This window comes from Ranitomeya variabilis, chromosome 1 (genome assembly GCF_051348905.1).
Source record: "Ranitomeya variabilis isolate aRanVar5 chromosome 1, aRanVar5.hap1, whole genome shotgun sequence".
NCBI lineage: Eukaryota > Metazoa > Chordata > Amphibia > Anura > Dendrobatidae > Ranitomeya > Ranitomeya variabilis.
Genome location: NC_135232.1, coordinates 799420980 through 799434432, shown reverse-complemented (window position 1 = coordinate 799434432; position 13453 = coordinate 799420980). Strand labels below are relative to the sequence as shown.

Genomic DNA, 13453 nt, shown 5'->3' with positions numbered 1-13453 from the left:
CATGCGGCAGGCATTTCCGTAAGTCCCCATGCGGCAGGCATTTCCGTAAGTCCCCATGCGGCAGGCACATATGAAGACGCAGACGCTCTCCATCCCCCGGCATAAGGAGGATCGATCGAGCTGCAGGCACCCCTCCTCGGTGAGTAATACCCTTCCTCACGCCGCCTGCGTGGGAAGGTGCGGTCTGGGTCCCTGGGGAGAGATACCGCTGGCTAGATGCCAGCGGCGGTCATCAGGCTCCATAAATTTAGTCCCCGGCTTCTACTGCCGGACTAGGCCGCAACTTAAAATTCCCGCCCACCGTCCAAGCCCCGCCCACTACTCAGGCGCTTCTCACTCTGAACGAGAAGTGCCCTGTAAATCTCAAGTGCCATCTTGGGACTCCACTTCAGCAGGGAAAATTCAGCCGAAAACACTTCCTTCCCTCTCTCCTCCCCGGGGACATCAGCACAGGACCGTGGGTAAGCTGCTCCACTCCATAGGGAAAAGCTTAACCCCTTCTCTGCTCCCATAGCCCTGCTATCGCAGGTTACTCGGAGTATAGACATACACTATGTCTCAATCTAAGGACGCAAAAAGGAGCAATAAAAAGCACACTGTGTTTTTTACTTTGTGCCACTTGCAATTCTGCGTTGCCACGTGCCCACAATACCCCTTTGTGCCAGAACTGTGACCCGGCCTGTGCGCAGCCGCCTTCTGCCGCCACCTCCAATGTCTCCACCGACCCCGCCGAGCCTAACCCTCCTGAGTGGGCCGCGTCCTTGTCACGTTCAATGGAGTCCTTGGTCAAGGCATTGGACTCTTTACGTGGGCCCTCCTTAAGCCAGAACTCTCCTCCGTCGGCTGCGACGGAATCTGGCGACGGTGCGGGGCCGTCCGACCACAGGGGGCGTACCATTCTACGGGACTCTCGGGGTGCCAGAAAAAGAACCCTTCCCTCATCTCCCGTCTGTGCTTGAGCTTCAGCATCTGTGAGCTCATCTTTTGCTCCCCCTCCTCTGAGGGTCGCAGCGTACATGACTCGGTATACGAGTCGGAGGAATCTTTGACCCAAGACTCCTCTGTCGGTCAGGAGACACTTGACTCCCTTATTGAGGCAGTCAACAAAACACTAATGGTGGACGACAAATCTGTTTCCACTCAGAAACACGTTGTATCTTTCAAAAAGACTAAACTCGTCCAAAAGATATTTGCTAATCACCCTGAGTTTCAGGACATTATCCAAAAACACAGGGAACACCCAGAGAAGCGTTTTACAGCTCAAAAAGTCACGGAAGCTAAATATCCTTTCTCCAAGGACCTGGTGAAGGAGTTGCTTCTCTCTCCTTCTGTGGATCCTGCCGTAGCATCACGCATACAAAACGGTCTTATCCTTGTCCGACGGTTCATCAGTCAAAAATCCTTCTGACCGTCAAATTGACTATCTGGCTCGCTCAGTCTTTGAGGCCTCAGGAGCAGCTCTCCTTCCATCTTTTGCAGCTACCTGGGTGGCTAAGGCAATAGTGGCCTGGGCAGAGGTGTTAACCTCTACCGTCCATGGCAGTAATCTTTCCCCAGAGGCGGCCAGACTAGCTAACCAGTTAGCTCAGGCTGGAGATTTCGTGGTTAACCCTTCCATAGATGTGGCTAATTGCTCAGCGCAAGCGGCTGCAAACACAATTTCCATCAGGAGGGCCTTATGGCTTGTAAGGATTCTGCTTGTAAGAAGTCGCTGACTTCTGTACCTTACCGAGCTGGCCGTTTATATGGGGAGAAACTAGACCAAATCATTTCTGACGCCACCGGAGGGATGAGTAAATTTCTTCCCCAGCAAAAAGCTGCCCAGCCTTTTCGGAATCAACAGCAGTTTCAAATCCGGTCCTTTCGTAACAACTCCAGTTGGTCCTCCTCTTCCCCTGGTTCGGGATGGCGGGAAAACAAATCCCCAGGTCTCATACAGACCAAACTGTTCCTGGAAACCCAGACCGAGACCTTCTGCCCCTAAGCCATCCGCATACCTTAAGCCTTCTACACAATGACTCGCCGACGTGTCCGGCAGACACCGACAAAGTAGGCGGATGCCTCCTTTCGTTCCGTGAAAATTGTCTCTCTGTCGTTCACGACAAGTGGGTCAGAGAGCTCGTGTCTTCCGGATACAAAATCGAGTTTTCTTCCATCCCCCCTCCGCGCTTCTTCCAGTCTTCTCCCCCCCCCCCCCCCCCCCCAAATCAAGGGCGTCACATCTTCTTCAGGCCATACAGGCGCTTCAAAGGGATGGTGTCATCGCTCCGGTCCCTCGAGACCAAAGGTTCAAGGGGTTTTACTCCAACCTTTTTTTGGTCCCAAAGAAGGACGGGACTCTACGGCCCATACTGGACCTCAAACTGCTGAACAAGTTCGTACAGGTCCGACACTTCAGGATGGACTCGCTCCGTTCCGTTGTCGTGTCCCTGGAAAAAGGGGAGTTCCTTGCATCCATAGACATCAAGGATGCTTATCTACATATTCCAATTTTTCCCTCTCATCAGCAGTTCCTGCGCTTCGCAGTCCAAGAAGAACACTTCCAGTTTGTAGCCTTGCCCTTCGGACTTGCCACCGCCCCCAGAGTCTTCACTAAGGTCATGGCGGCCGTCATGGCCATCCTTCACGCTCGGGGAGTGGTAGTTCTGCCCTATCTGGACCACCTATTAATCAAGGGTCCGTCCCATTCTGCCTGCGATGAGTCTGTAAATATCACCGTGGATTCTTTCTCGCCTGGGTTGGAAAATCAACTTCGAGAAATCATCTCCAGTGCCGGCTCAGCAAATCTGCTTCCTAGGCAAGATGTTGGACTCTTCCCGTGGGTTGGTCATTCTCCCTCCAGAGAAGGTCTTGTCCTTACAACAGGGAGCGCGCAACCTCTCCCGCCCAGTCCCTCACTCCATTCGCTTCGCAATGCGCATCCTCAGGAAAATGGTTGCGGCAATGGAAGCCGTTCCGTTTGCGCAGCTCCATCTCCGTCCCCTGCAACAGGCGCTCCTGTTATCCTGGAACAGGAGCCCGTTTTCCCTCGACTGTCGTTCTCGCCTGCCCCCACAGGTCACGCAGACCCTCTGGTGGTGGACGCTACAGTCCTCCCTGAACCAAGGGAAGTCCTTTCTCCCAGTGCGCTGGTTAGTGGTGACCACCGATGCCAGCCTTTTGGGCTGGGGTGCAGTTTTCAATCACCACACGGCACAGGGTCGTTGGTCCACAAGAGAGTTGCGTCTTCCAATCAATATCTTGGAGATTCGAGCAATCACTCTTGCCTTACGCAACTTTCACCACCTTCTCGCAGGCCATCCCATCAGAATCCAATCCGACAACGCCACAGCCGTGGCGCATATCAACCGGCAAGGGGCATCCCGCAGCAGGGCAGCCATGCTCGAAGTCTCTCACATCCTGCGCTGGGCTGAGACCAGTCACTCGCTCATCTCGGCGATCCACATACCGGGTGTGGAGAATTGGAAGGTCTTGCCTCAGGCGAGTGGTCCCTCCATCCGGAAGTCTTCCAGCAGATTTGTCTTCGCTGGGGGACGCCGGATGTGGACCTCATGCCCTCGAGGCTCAACAACCAGGTTCCCCAGTTCATTGCGCGATCCTTGCGCCATCGGGGCAGATGCTCTGGTCCTGTCGTGGCATCGGTTCCAGTTACCATACATATTTCCGCCTCTTCCTCTGCTCCCGAGAGTCATCAAGAAGATCAGGGCAGAGGGGAGACTGGTGATTCTCATCGCGTTGGACTGGCCGTGCCGATCATGGTACGCGGAACTCGCCCAAATGGTCGCCGACGTCCCCTGGCGGCTTCCAGATCGCACGGATCTTCTCTCACAGGGCCCGATTTGCCACCAGAACTCCGGGGCCCTGTCTTTGACGGCGTGGCCATTGAATCCTGGATTTTAGCCCAAGCCGGATTCTCTCCAGGGGTTTGTTCTCCCATGATTCGCTCTAGGAAACCCGTATCCATGCGCATCTATCATCGCACCTGGCGCATCTTCTTTTCATGGTGCAATGCCCACGGACGTTCTCCTCTGTTTTTTTCCATTCCGTCCATTCTGGAGTTTCTCCAATCAGGCTTAGTCAGGCCTTGCCCTAAGCTCGCTCAAGGGACAAGTGTCCGCATTGTCTGTCTGTTCTATTCCAACGAAAGATCGCTTCCAGACTGCCGGTTGAGACGTTCATCCAAGGAGTCTCCCAGGTGGTCCCCCCTATAGAATGCCTTTGGCTTCATGGGATCTTAACTTGGTTCTCGGAGTTCTTCGGGAGGACCCTTTCGAACCATTGCAGGACATCTCTCTCACCCTCCTTTCATGGAAGGTGGTCTTTCTCGTGGCGATTACGTCAATCAGGAGAGTTTGAGTTGGCGACTCTCTTGCCGACCCCCTTTCCTGATTTTTTACACAGACAAGGTAGTTTTGAGAACCTCTCCCTCTTTCGTACCGAAAGTCGTCTCCTCCTTTCATCTAAATGAGGACATTGTCTTGCCATCATTCTGTCCGGCACCAACCCATCGTATCGAGAAAGCTCTCCATACTCTGTATGTGGTTAGAGCTCTTCGGCGGTACATATCTCGCACGGCTCCCTTCCGTAAGTCGGATGTCCTGTTCGTGCTTCCAGAGGGACATAGGAAAGGTCTACCCGCCTCAAAGGCCACTCTAGCCAAGTGGATTCGCTCCACTATTCAGGAATCTTTTCGCGTCAGGAACACCCCTGTCCCAGCAGGGATTAAGTCGCATTCGACTCGGTCGGTCGGTGCTTCTTGGGCCATTTGGCACCAGGCTTCCGCACAACAGCTTTGTAAAGCTGCGACTTGGTCCAGTCTGCATACCTTCACGAAGCACTATCACGTCCATACCCAGGCTTCGGCAGACGCTGCCCTTGGCAGGGGCATTCTGCAGACAGTGGTACCTCACTAAGCCAGTGGTACATGGGGTTTTAGCAGTGCAATTGCCCCCCACCCAGGGACTGCTTTAGGACGTCCCATGGTCCTGTGTCCCCCAATGAGTCGTAGGAGAAAAGGAGATTTTTGTGTACTCACCGTAAAATCTTTTTCTCCGAGCCAATCATTGGGGGACACAGCACCCACCCTGTTAGCCTATTAGCTGTTTGTTGTTGTATTTTGTGCCTCAGTTTTGGACATCGTTTACTTGTCTTGGTTTTCTTATACTCCTACTGCTTTACTACCGGACTGAGTCGTTACTGGCCAGTCAAGGGGTGTATACTGCAGAGGAGGAGTTAACTCTTCGTGTTTACTTAGTGTCCTCCTAGTGGCAAGCAGCATAACACCCATGGTCCTGTGTCCCCCAATGATTGGCTCGGAGAAAAAGATTTTACGGTGAGTACACAAAAATCTCCTTTTCAAAAAAATAATCCGGTTCATTCCACTCAGCCCCTTCCAGAGCCAAAACCAGTCTAAGGCTATGTGTCCACGTTGCGGATTCGTGTGCTGATTTTTCCGCACAGTTTTTGAAAAATCCGCAGGTAAAACGTACTGCGTTTTATCTGCGGATTACCCGTGGATTTCCTGCCTTTTTTGTGCGGATTTCACATGCGTTTCTACACCTGCGGATTCCTATTGAGGAGCAGGTGTAAAATGCTGCGGATTCCACACAAAGAATTGACATGCTGCAGAAAATAAACCGCAGCGTTTCTGCGTGGTATTTTCTGCAGCATGGGTACTGTGGATTTGGTCTTCCATAGGTTTACATTGTACTGTAAACCACATGGAAAACTGCTGCAGATCCGCAGCCAAATCCGCAACGTGTTCACATAGCCTTATATATTAGTGTCTCTGACTATTTACCAGGTCTTCAGCTTTAGGAATCGGTGCTGCGACTGCTTGTGTATGTGACTCAGAATATCTTTGCAGACTGGAGGGGGAAGAGTGTCTTCCAACTCACTAACTCTGCTTTCAGTTGCTGCGCTTTCCGCCCATTTCTGCACATCACAACGTATAGAAAGATTCTTGTATATGGCAGACTTGTCCCATCAACGTATTGAGAGTAAAGTAACATTTATTGACAGGTGAGTCCCCCTGAGAGATCTCTTCAAGGATACAACTCTTCCCTTTAGTGGCTGCAGTGGATCTCCATTATGCCTTTTGAGGGCTTACCCCCTAGCTCAGGTGGTTCAGTCTCCTTCTCATAGATAATGCCATAAATTGGGAGCCTTCACCAGGTGTTTCCCTTATATCCTGTATAGCAGACACTGACCTCTTGAGCGGGGTACTTGAGGAAGGAGGCATGTGGTCAGACTGCTCCAGCCGTACAGCCACATCTCCTGTCTCATCTCTGCCTCCACCCACTGGCAGTGTGGGCACCATCTTGAATTTTGGCCAGCACCGCATCTTCATCTCTCCCCTGATTATTGGAATGTGTCATAAAACTGCCACAGACTGGAGAACTGCTCCCTATTATCCAGAAAATTTAAGGGAGTGGGCCAGTCTATCGCTGGTCTGTTCCTCTGCCTCTAAATGTTCCATTCAGTATGCGTGCCGCTGGAGCTCAGGGAAGGCACACCTCACCGCATGCAACGCTCAGCCACATCCCTACTGATCAAATATGGTTGCATTAAATGTGGCTAATCCTAGTCAAAGCTGTAATACTAATGTGTGTAAAGATTTTACTATTTTTCAGTAACTTACTGATTTAGTAAAGGTCAGTTACTTGGAAACTTTTGCATAGTGGTATTTTAGTCAGCCATTAGTGAACCTATGGCCACCAAACACATGAAAATAATGTCGGCTGTATCCACCAATAATGATCGATTCTGTCGATGTTCTAATGTTTTAGTGCTGATGGATGGGAAAGATGTCGATCTCGCATGTCCAATTTTATGCTGCTGATCGCATTATAATCCTTAGATAATCTGCCGGCCAACGTGTCTTTTGGCAGCTTTCTCATAGAGCACACAGGAGAGCTCTGCAAAATAAGCGCTCCTGTGTATGGAAGAGTTGGCCAAGATTGTCAGCCGAATCATTGTTCATCAGACAGCCATCTAACATGTTTGGCCAGCTTGTGCCCAGTGGTGGATCCTTCACAGAAATTATAGTACAAAATCTTTGTACCTTTTCACTTTCGGTTTTTGTTGGGGCTATTCCTGAATTTGGATTACACATAAGGATTGAAAAAAACAAACAAAAAAACCAAACAATACTGCCTGAATATGTGAATCAAATGTCTCCCGTCAGAGTAGATGGCAGGAACCACTGGGCTCAGTGTTTTGGCTGCAGTGGTCATTTGGACTGTCAACATAATATCACCAATTCAGTCCAAACTCACACTGTAGCAGCAGGCGACCGAGAGTACTATATTGCATTATTATTACTGGAATCAATTTGGGTACACTTCTCTAAAAGTGGAAAACCCCTTCAACAACTTCCTTCTTACAGGGTTGTGTGTCTGTCTGTCTGTCTGTCATGGAAGTTTTTTAGGTGAAAATAAAAGCTTGAGTCTGTATAAAGCTGAACCCACTTGTGCTGTATTTTCTTTATTTTTGATTTTTATTTCCTTATTCTAATTTGATCTTTCTTTGTGTTTTAGGTACATGGTACACAGACTGCTCCTAGCTGCTCTTGGAAGGAGAGAGCTGGATGACAGAGATCATTATGGAAACAAAAGGCTGGATCTTGCAGGCCCGCTGCTTGCATTTCTCTTCAGGGGGTAATAATTTAGTAGCTGTTAGTTTGTTCGGTGTTTTTTTTTTGGGGGGGGGGGGATGTTGCGTGTGCTCACCGGATTGTCCACAATATCACTTTTTTTTTGTCTTGTAGAATGTTCAAGAACTTGTTGAAAGAAGTAAGGATTTATGCCCAGAAATTCATCGACCGAGGAAAGGATTTTAACTTGGAGCTGGCGATTAAGACTCGTATAATTTCAGATGGTTTAAAATACTCTCTAGCAACGGGTAATTGGGGTGACCAAAAGAAAGCTCATCAGGCTAGAGCTGGTGTGTCTCAGGTAAGGCAACATTTATATTGCCTTAATGTAAAATATGCTTGCTGCTCTTGTAATGTTTAATGTTTTTTTAGTAAGGTTGTAACTAAATAAAAATACTTGCGCTTTTGCAATTTATGTAGCAAAATGAAGAGGCACAGCCTAAGAATGTGCAATCTTTGGCTTCTTAGACTTCTTTCACACTAGCGTCGGGCCGACGTACCGACGCTAGCGTTGTTGGCGCTGCACAACGGGTGCAGCGGATGCTGTTTTTCAGCGCAACCGCTGCCCCATTGTGAGGTGCGGGGAGGAGGGGATGGAGTTCCGGCCGCGCATGCGCGGTCGGAAATGGCGGACCGTCGGCACAAAAAAACTTTACATGTACCGTTTTTTTTGTGCCGACGGTCCGCCAAAGCACGACGCATCCGTCGCAAGACGGATGCGACGTGTGGCAATCCATCGCAATGCGTCGCTAATGTAAGTCTATGGAGAAAAAACGCATCCTGCAAGCACTTTTGCAGGATGCGTTTTTTGTCCAAAACGACGCATTGCGACGGAGGACAAAAAACGCCAGTGTGAAAGTAGCCTTAGGCTACTTTCACACTAGCGTCGTTTGGAATACGTCGCAATGCGTCCTTTAGGAGAAAAAAACGCATCCTGCAAAGTTGCCCGCAGGATGCGTTTTTTCCCCATAGACTTACATTAGCGACGCATTGCGACGTATGGCCAAAGTTACATGTAACTTTTTTTGTGCGTCGTGTCCGCCATTTCCAACCACGCATGTGCGGCCGGAACTCCGCCCCCTCCTCCCCGTACATTACAATGGGGCAGCGGATGCGTTGAAAAACTACATCCGGGGCAGAGCAAAGTACTGCAGTGCGCAGGCGCCGGGAAAGGTCAGAGAGGCCCAGTGCCTGCGCACTGCAGTATTTTGCTCTGCCCTCAACAGGGCAGACAAAGTACGCCGGAGCCACAGCATGACTGCAAGAAGAGGACGTCATCGTAAGAAGATGGGAGGCCCCGGACCGGACCACGACGTCCATGGAACCGGACCGCAGTGGGACCGCCCCTGGGTGAGTATAATCTAACCTCTTTTTCTCATCTTTTAGGATACATCAGGGGCTTATCTACCGCATTCCAGAATGCTGTAGATAAGCCCCTGATGCTGGTGGGCTTAGCTCACCTTCGATTTTGGGGCTGACAGGTTCCCTTTAATGTGTTGTTTTTTTTGTTGGTTTTGTTTTTATACTCAAATTATGCTTTAATTTTAAAGGTGTTGAATCGACTGACTTTTGCATCAACTCTTTCTCATTTGCGGAGATTGAATTCACCTATTGGTAGAGATGGTAAACTTGCCAAACCCAGGCAACTGCACAACACTCTGTGGGGTATGGTGTGTCCTGCTGAGACCCCTGAGGTAAGTTAAGGAAGTTGTCTGCTTTCAGAAAACTAGTAAACTTTGTCATAGGCAGTGGTGACTATATAAAAACAAACCAACTATTACTTAGCTTAAGCCCTTTTCATTATGCACAATTTCTTGATTACTTAGAGGATTGATTTAATTTTTGGGGTGTTCCCCGTTTTTTTATCTTTTGGTCTTCTTAAGTCCCTCAAGAGACTTGATATTTAGAGGGCGGTGTGTATATGAGTATATATTTACATATTTACACGCCAGTCTTCACTTTGAACCCATTGAATCCCCATGATCACCTTGTGAGAAGGGCGATGGGAGCAGGTGCACACACCAGCGTTAGCACAATTTTAATGCCAGTGTCAGTAACTGACAACTGCATTTAAATGATTACACCGCAGTGATCAGAGCAAGCTCCGGCTGCTGCGGTTACAGTAAGATTTCTGCTGTGTATCACAGCCGACATCTGCTTTGTTTGATACAGGCTCAGCACCTGAGCCCACTCCATACTCCGGGACCAACCTTGTGACCTAACAGTACATCACATGTTGGGAAGGGGTTAATAATAAAATTTGCGTATGTAAGTGTAATGATCTACTTGTGACTTGACAGGGCCACGCTGTAGGACTTGTGAAGAATTTGGCTCTGATGGCCTACATTTCTGTCGGATCCCAACCTTCTCCAATTTTGGAGTTTTTGGAAGAATGGAGTATGGAAAATCTTGAAGAAATCTCCCCAGCAGCAATTGCAGAGCAAGTTACTTTAAAAACACTCATATTGCAGCTGTTGCTTGTGCTTACTATTCTGTATGTATGCTGTAACGTGCTGCATATAATAAAAAAAACCTCATTACCCAATGGGTCCCTAAAATAAATGATTGAACTTTTAATTACTACATAATACTTGGTGAATCTCACTTTCTAAAACGTTCGTTCTGAGACTTAGCTTTGCAGAGTTCTATCTTAGAAGTATACTGCAAGTATTAAACGTTAGTGGAATAATGTTTTTTTTAATCAAACGTAGTGCCACGAAAATATTTGTGAATGGGTGCTGGGTTGGTATCCACAAGGATCCAGAGCAGTTGATGAATACTCTTCGAAAGCTGCGTCGTCAAATGGACATCATTGTCTCTGAGGTATGTAAATATTTTGTAATGTGTTAAACATAATGCTATTTCCATTTTTGCCATTTAGCTGTAAACGTATGTTGGATATCTCGTCATACCTACAAAAAAGATGTGACTGCTAGCGATGAGCGAATGTGCTCGGGTAACTTGTTATCCGATCATGCTCGGGTGTTATCAGAGTATCTCGGTCATGCTCGGGTAATACGTTCAAGTCCTTGCGGCTGCATGATTCGCGGCTGTTAGGCAGCCAATCCCTGCGTGTGTTGCTGCGTGCTAGGCAATTCCTGTATGTGTTGCAGCTACCGGCCACAAAACATGCAGCTGCGGGGACTCGAACATATTATCCGAGCATGCCCAAGATACTTGGATAACACCCGAGCATGCTCGCCCATCACTATTCACGCTTCTAAAAGATCACGGAGTCTGTAGGAATTTATATTTACCTCTGGCATATGTTTTTATATTTGACATTTGCTGGCACTAAGGAGAATCTGGAACTATGTATTAGACAAGCAGAAATTCAGCCCAATACAGTTTTTCTGTGTTAAGTCACACTGTGTTTGAGATATAGTTTATGATGGGTGCACTTCTTAACGGAGTGTAATTAAGTGATTTTGCTGGACAGCCCCCTTCTAATGTGCTTACAGTGGTGAGGAAAATTTAAAAGTATTGTTACTCACCCCCTGGATAGACAGCACTGATCCATTCCCAACAGACCAGCAGGGGCCCCACAGTGACAGATTTTCATAGTCTCCCGAGGACCATTAATAAGGATTTTTCCTGTAGTGGACAACCCTTTTAATATTATTGTCAATTTGTTTTTGAAGTTGAAAAAGGAGTAGATTGTGTATGATGGATGTAACGTTACCATCTTCAGGTGTCTATGATCAGAGACATCAGGGAGCGAGAGATAAGAATCTACACAGATGCTGGTAGGATCTGCAGGCCATTGCTGATTGTGGAAAAGCAGAAGCTGCTGTTGAAAAGGAGACACATAGATCAGCTAAAGGAGAGGGAATACAATAATTACAGGTAAGAATGTTGTAACACGAATCCTTTTCTTTATTCTTTTACGATACTCATTTATTTTTTAACGTATTATTTCAGTAGTTGCACTTAAAAGTGTTGGTCATCCCTTTAGAAAGCTTGCCAAATCCAAACGGTGTGTAATGTGCACAGTTAGGAATAAGCTTATACTTGCCCAATCCAGCAGGCACCCCATGACCACAACTGTGCAGATCATATTCTTGTGGTCAAAAGCTACAGTAAATATAGTTTCAGACTCTTCTCTTAGGCTAGTTTCACACTAGCGTTTATCCGGGCTGCGGAGGGATGCAGACTTCCTCCGTGAAGCCCTGCCCACTGCAGCGCCTCTTTATGGCGGCATGCGCACCCTATCTTTAACATTGGGTAGGCAGGCCATGCCGCTATATGCGGATGCTGCCGCATGCGTCGCTTTGACAGTGCGACGACCTGCGACGAACGCAACATGTTGCATTTTCGTGCAGATGCCGCACTGTCAAAACAAGAGGTGTGGCAGTGGGCGGGGCTTCACGGAGGAAGTCCGCAGCCCGGATAAACGCTAGTGTGAAACTAGCCTTAGTGATTTATTGAGTTTCCTATTGAGAGTAATGGCTGAGGCTCAAGCCTGCACCCGACTGCAACTTTTCAGATTGCAAACTTGAGGTCATGTGAGCGGAGCAGAATCCTTACAGTGTGTATATTGCACACAGCTAAGATTTGGCAGGCTGCAGGGCTTGCTGAAACGTCTGCAGGGGTGGACAACCCCTTTTAAACATTTTACTTTTTTTCTCTTGTGTAGTTGGCAGGACCTGGTAGCAAGTGGTGTCGTGGAATACATAGACACTCTTGAAGAGGAAACTGTTATGCTTGCCATGACACCAGATGACTTGCAAGAAAAGGGTGTCGCGTATTGTTCGACTTACACACACTGTGAAATTCACCCATCCATGATCCTGGGAGTCTGTGCATCCATTATCCCTTTCCCTGATCATAACCAGGTACTTGCCTCTTTTAAAGTAATGTGTTTTTGTGTATTTTGTTTAGTAAGGTAAGGTTCTGACAGGATCAGGCTCCACTACACCCCCTCACTAGTCAGGTGACTTCCAAAACCATGCATTTAGATAGAAATAAACCATAGTTCTTTTTAGCAATGCAGTTTCTGCAGAGAATCCCACTGTATGGGACCACAGAAGTCTGTCAGCAACATTTATTTTACTCAATTCCACAGCCCTTTACAGATGTCATCACTGTCCCCATTGGGGATAACTATCTAAATTCCTCATCTCTACCAGTATGTCTTTAATAGTATAGGAGGAAATCCATGAAAACGTAGAGAGAACATACAAAATCCTTAGTGTGATTTGCATCCAGGACCGCAGGGCTACGGTGCTAACCACTGAGCCACCGTGCTGCCTAACATCGTTTATATTCATTTCCAAAACACACAGAACGTCCGTGTAGCCTTCAGGTACTTTTTTTATTTGGGAAGAAGACAAAACTTTTGTCGCAGTAAGCATACTAATTTATTGGTTCTGTATTTCTATTGTAGTCTCCTAGGAACACTTATCAGTCTGCTATGGGTAAACAAGCCATGGGAGTCTACATCACTAATTTCCATGTTAGGATGGATACATTAGCTCATGTACTGTATTATCCTCAAAAACCACTGGTAACTACACGATCAATGGAGTACTTGCGATTCAGAGAATTACCTGCTGGTAAGTTATTAGATTCCATTTTAAATGTTTTTTTTCTTTTGTTATCACTCATTGAGTACTATATCAGGACTTGTGCTCTTTGAGATAAAGATGTGTTAGGCTACTTTTACACTAGCGTCGTTTGGAATACGTTGCAATGCGTCGTTTAGGAGAAAAAACGCATCCTGAAAAGCTGTCTGCAGGATGAGTTTTTTCCCCATAGACTTACATTAGCGACGCATTGCGACGTATCGCCACATGTCGC

The 13453-nt window shown here is 47.7% G+C and overlaps 1 protein-coding gene across 1 annotated transcript in view; it reads left to right on the top strand.

The window, feature by feature from the left end:
* POLR2B (RNA polymerase II subunit B) overlaps nt 1-13453 on the top strand; it is an 87023-nt gene that overhangs the window by 49080 nt on the left and 24490 nt on the right. Inside the window, exons 9-16 of the mRNA XM_077273855.1 lie at nt 7539-7658; nt 7769-7955; nt 9205-9348; nt 9955-10094; nt 10366-10477; nt 11346-11500; nt 12291-12489; nt 13041-13209. Coding sequence (XP_077129970.1) covers nt 7539-7658; nt 7769-7955; nt 9205-9348; nt 9955-10094; nt 10366-10477; nt 11346-11500; nt 12291-12489; nt 13041-13209 — 1226 coding nt within the window. The remainder of the gene's footprint in view (nt 1-7538; nt 7659-7768; nt 7956-9204; nt 9349-9954; nt 10095-10365; nt 10478-11345; nt 11501-12290; nt 12490-13040; nt 13210-13453) is intronic.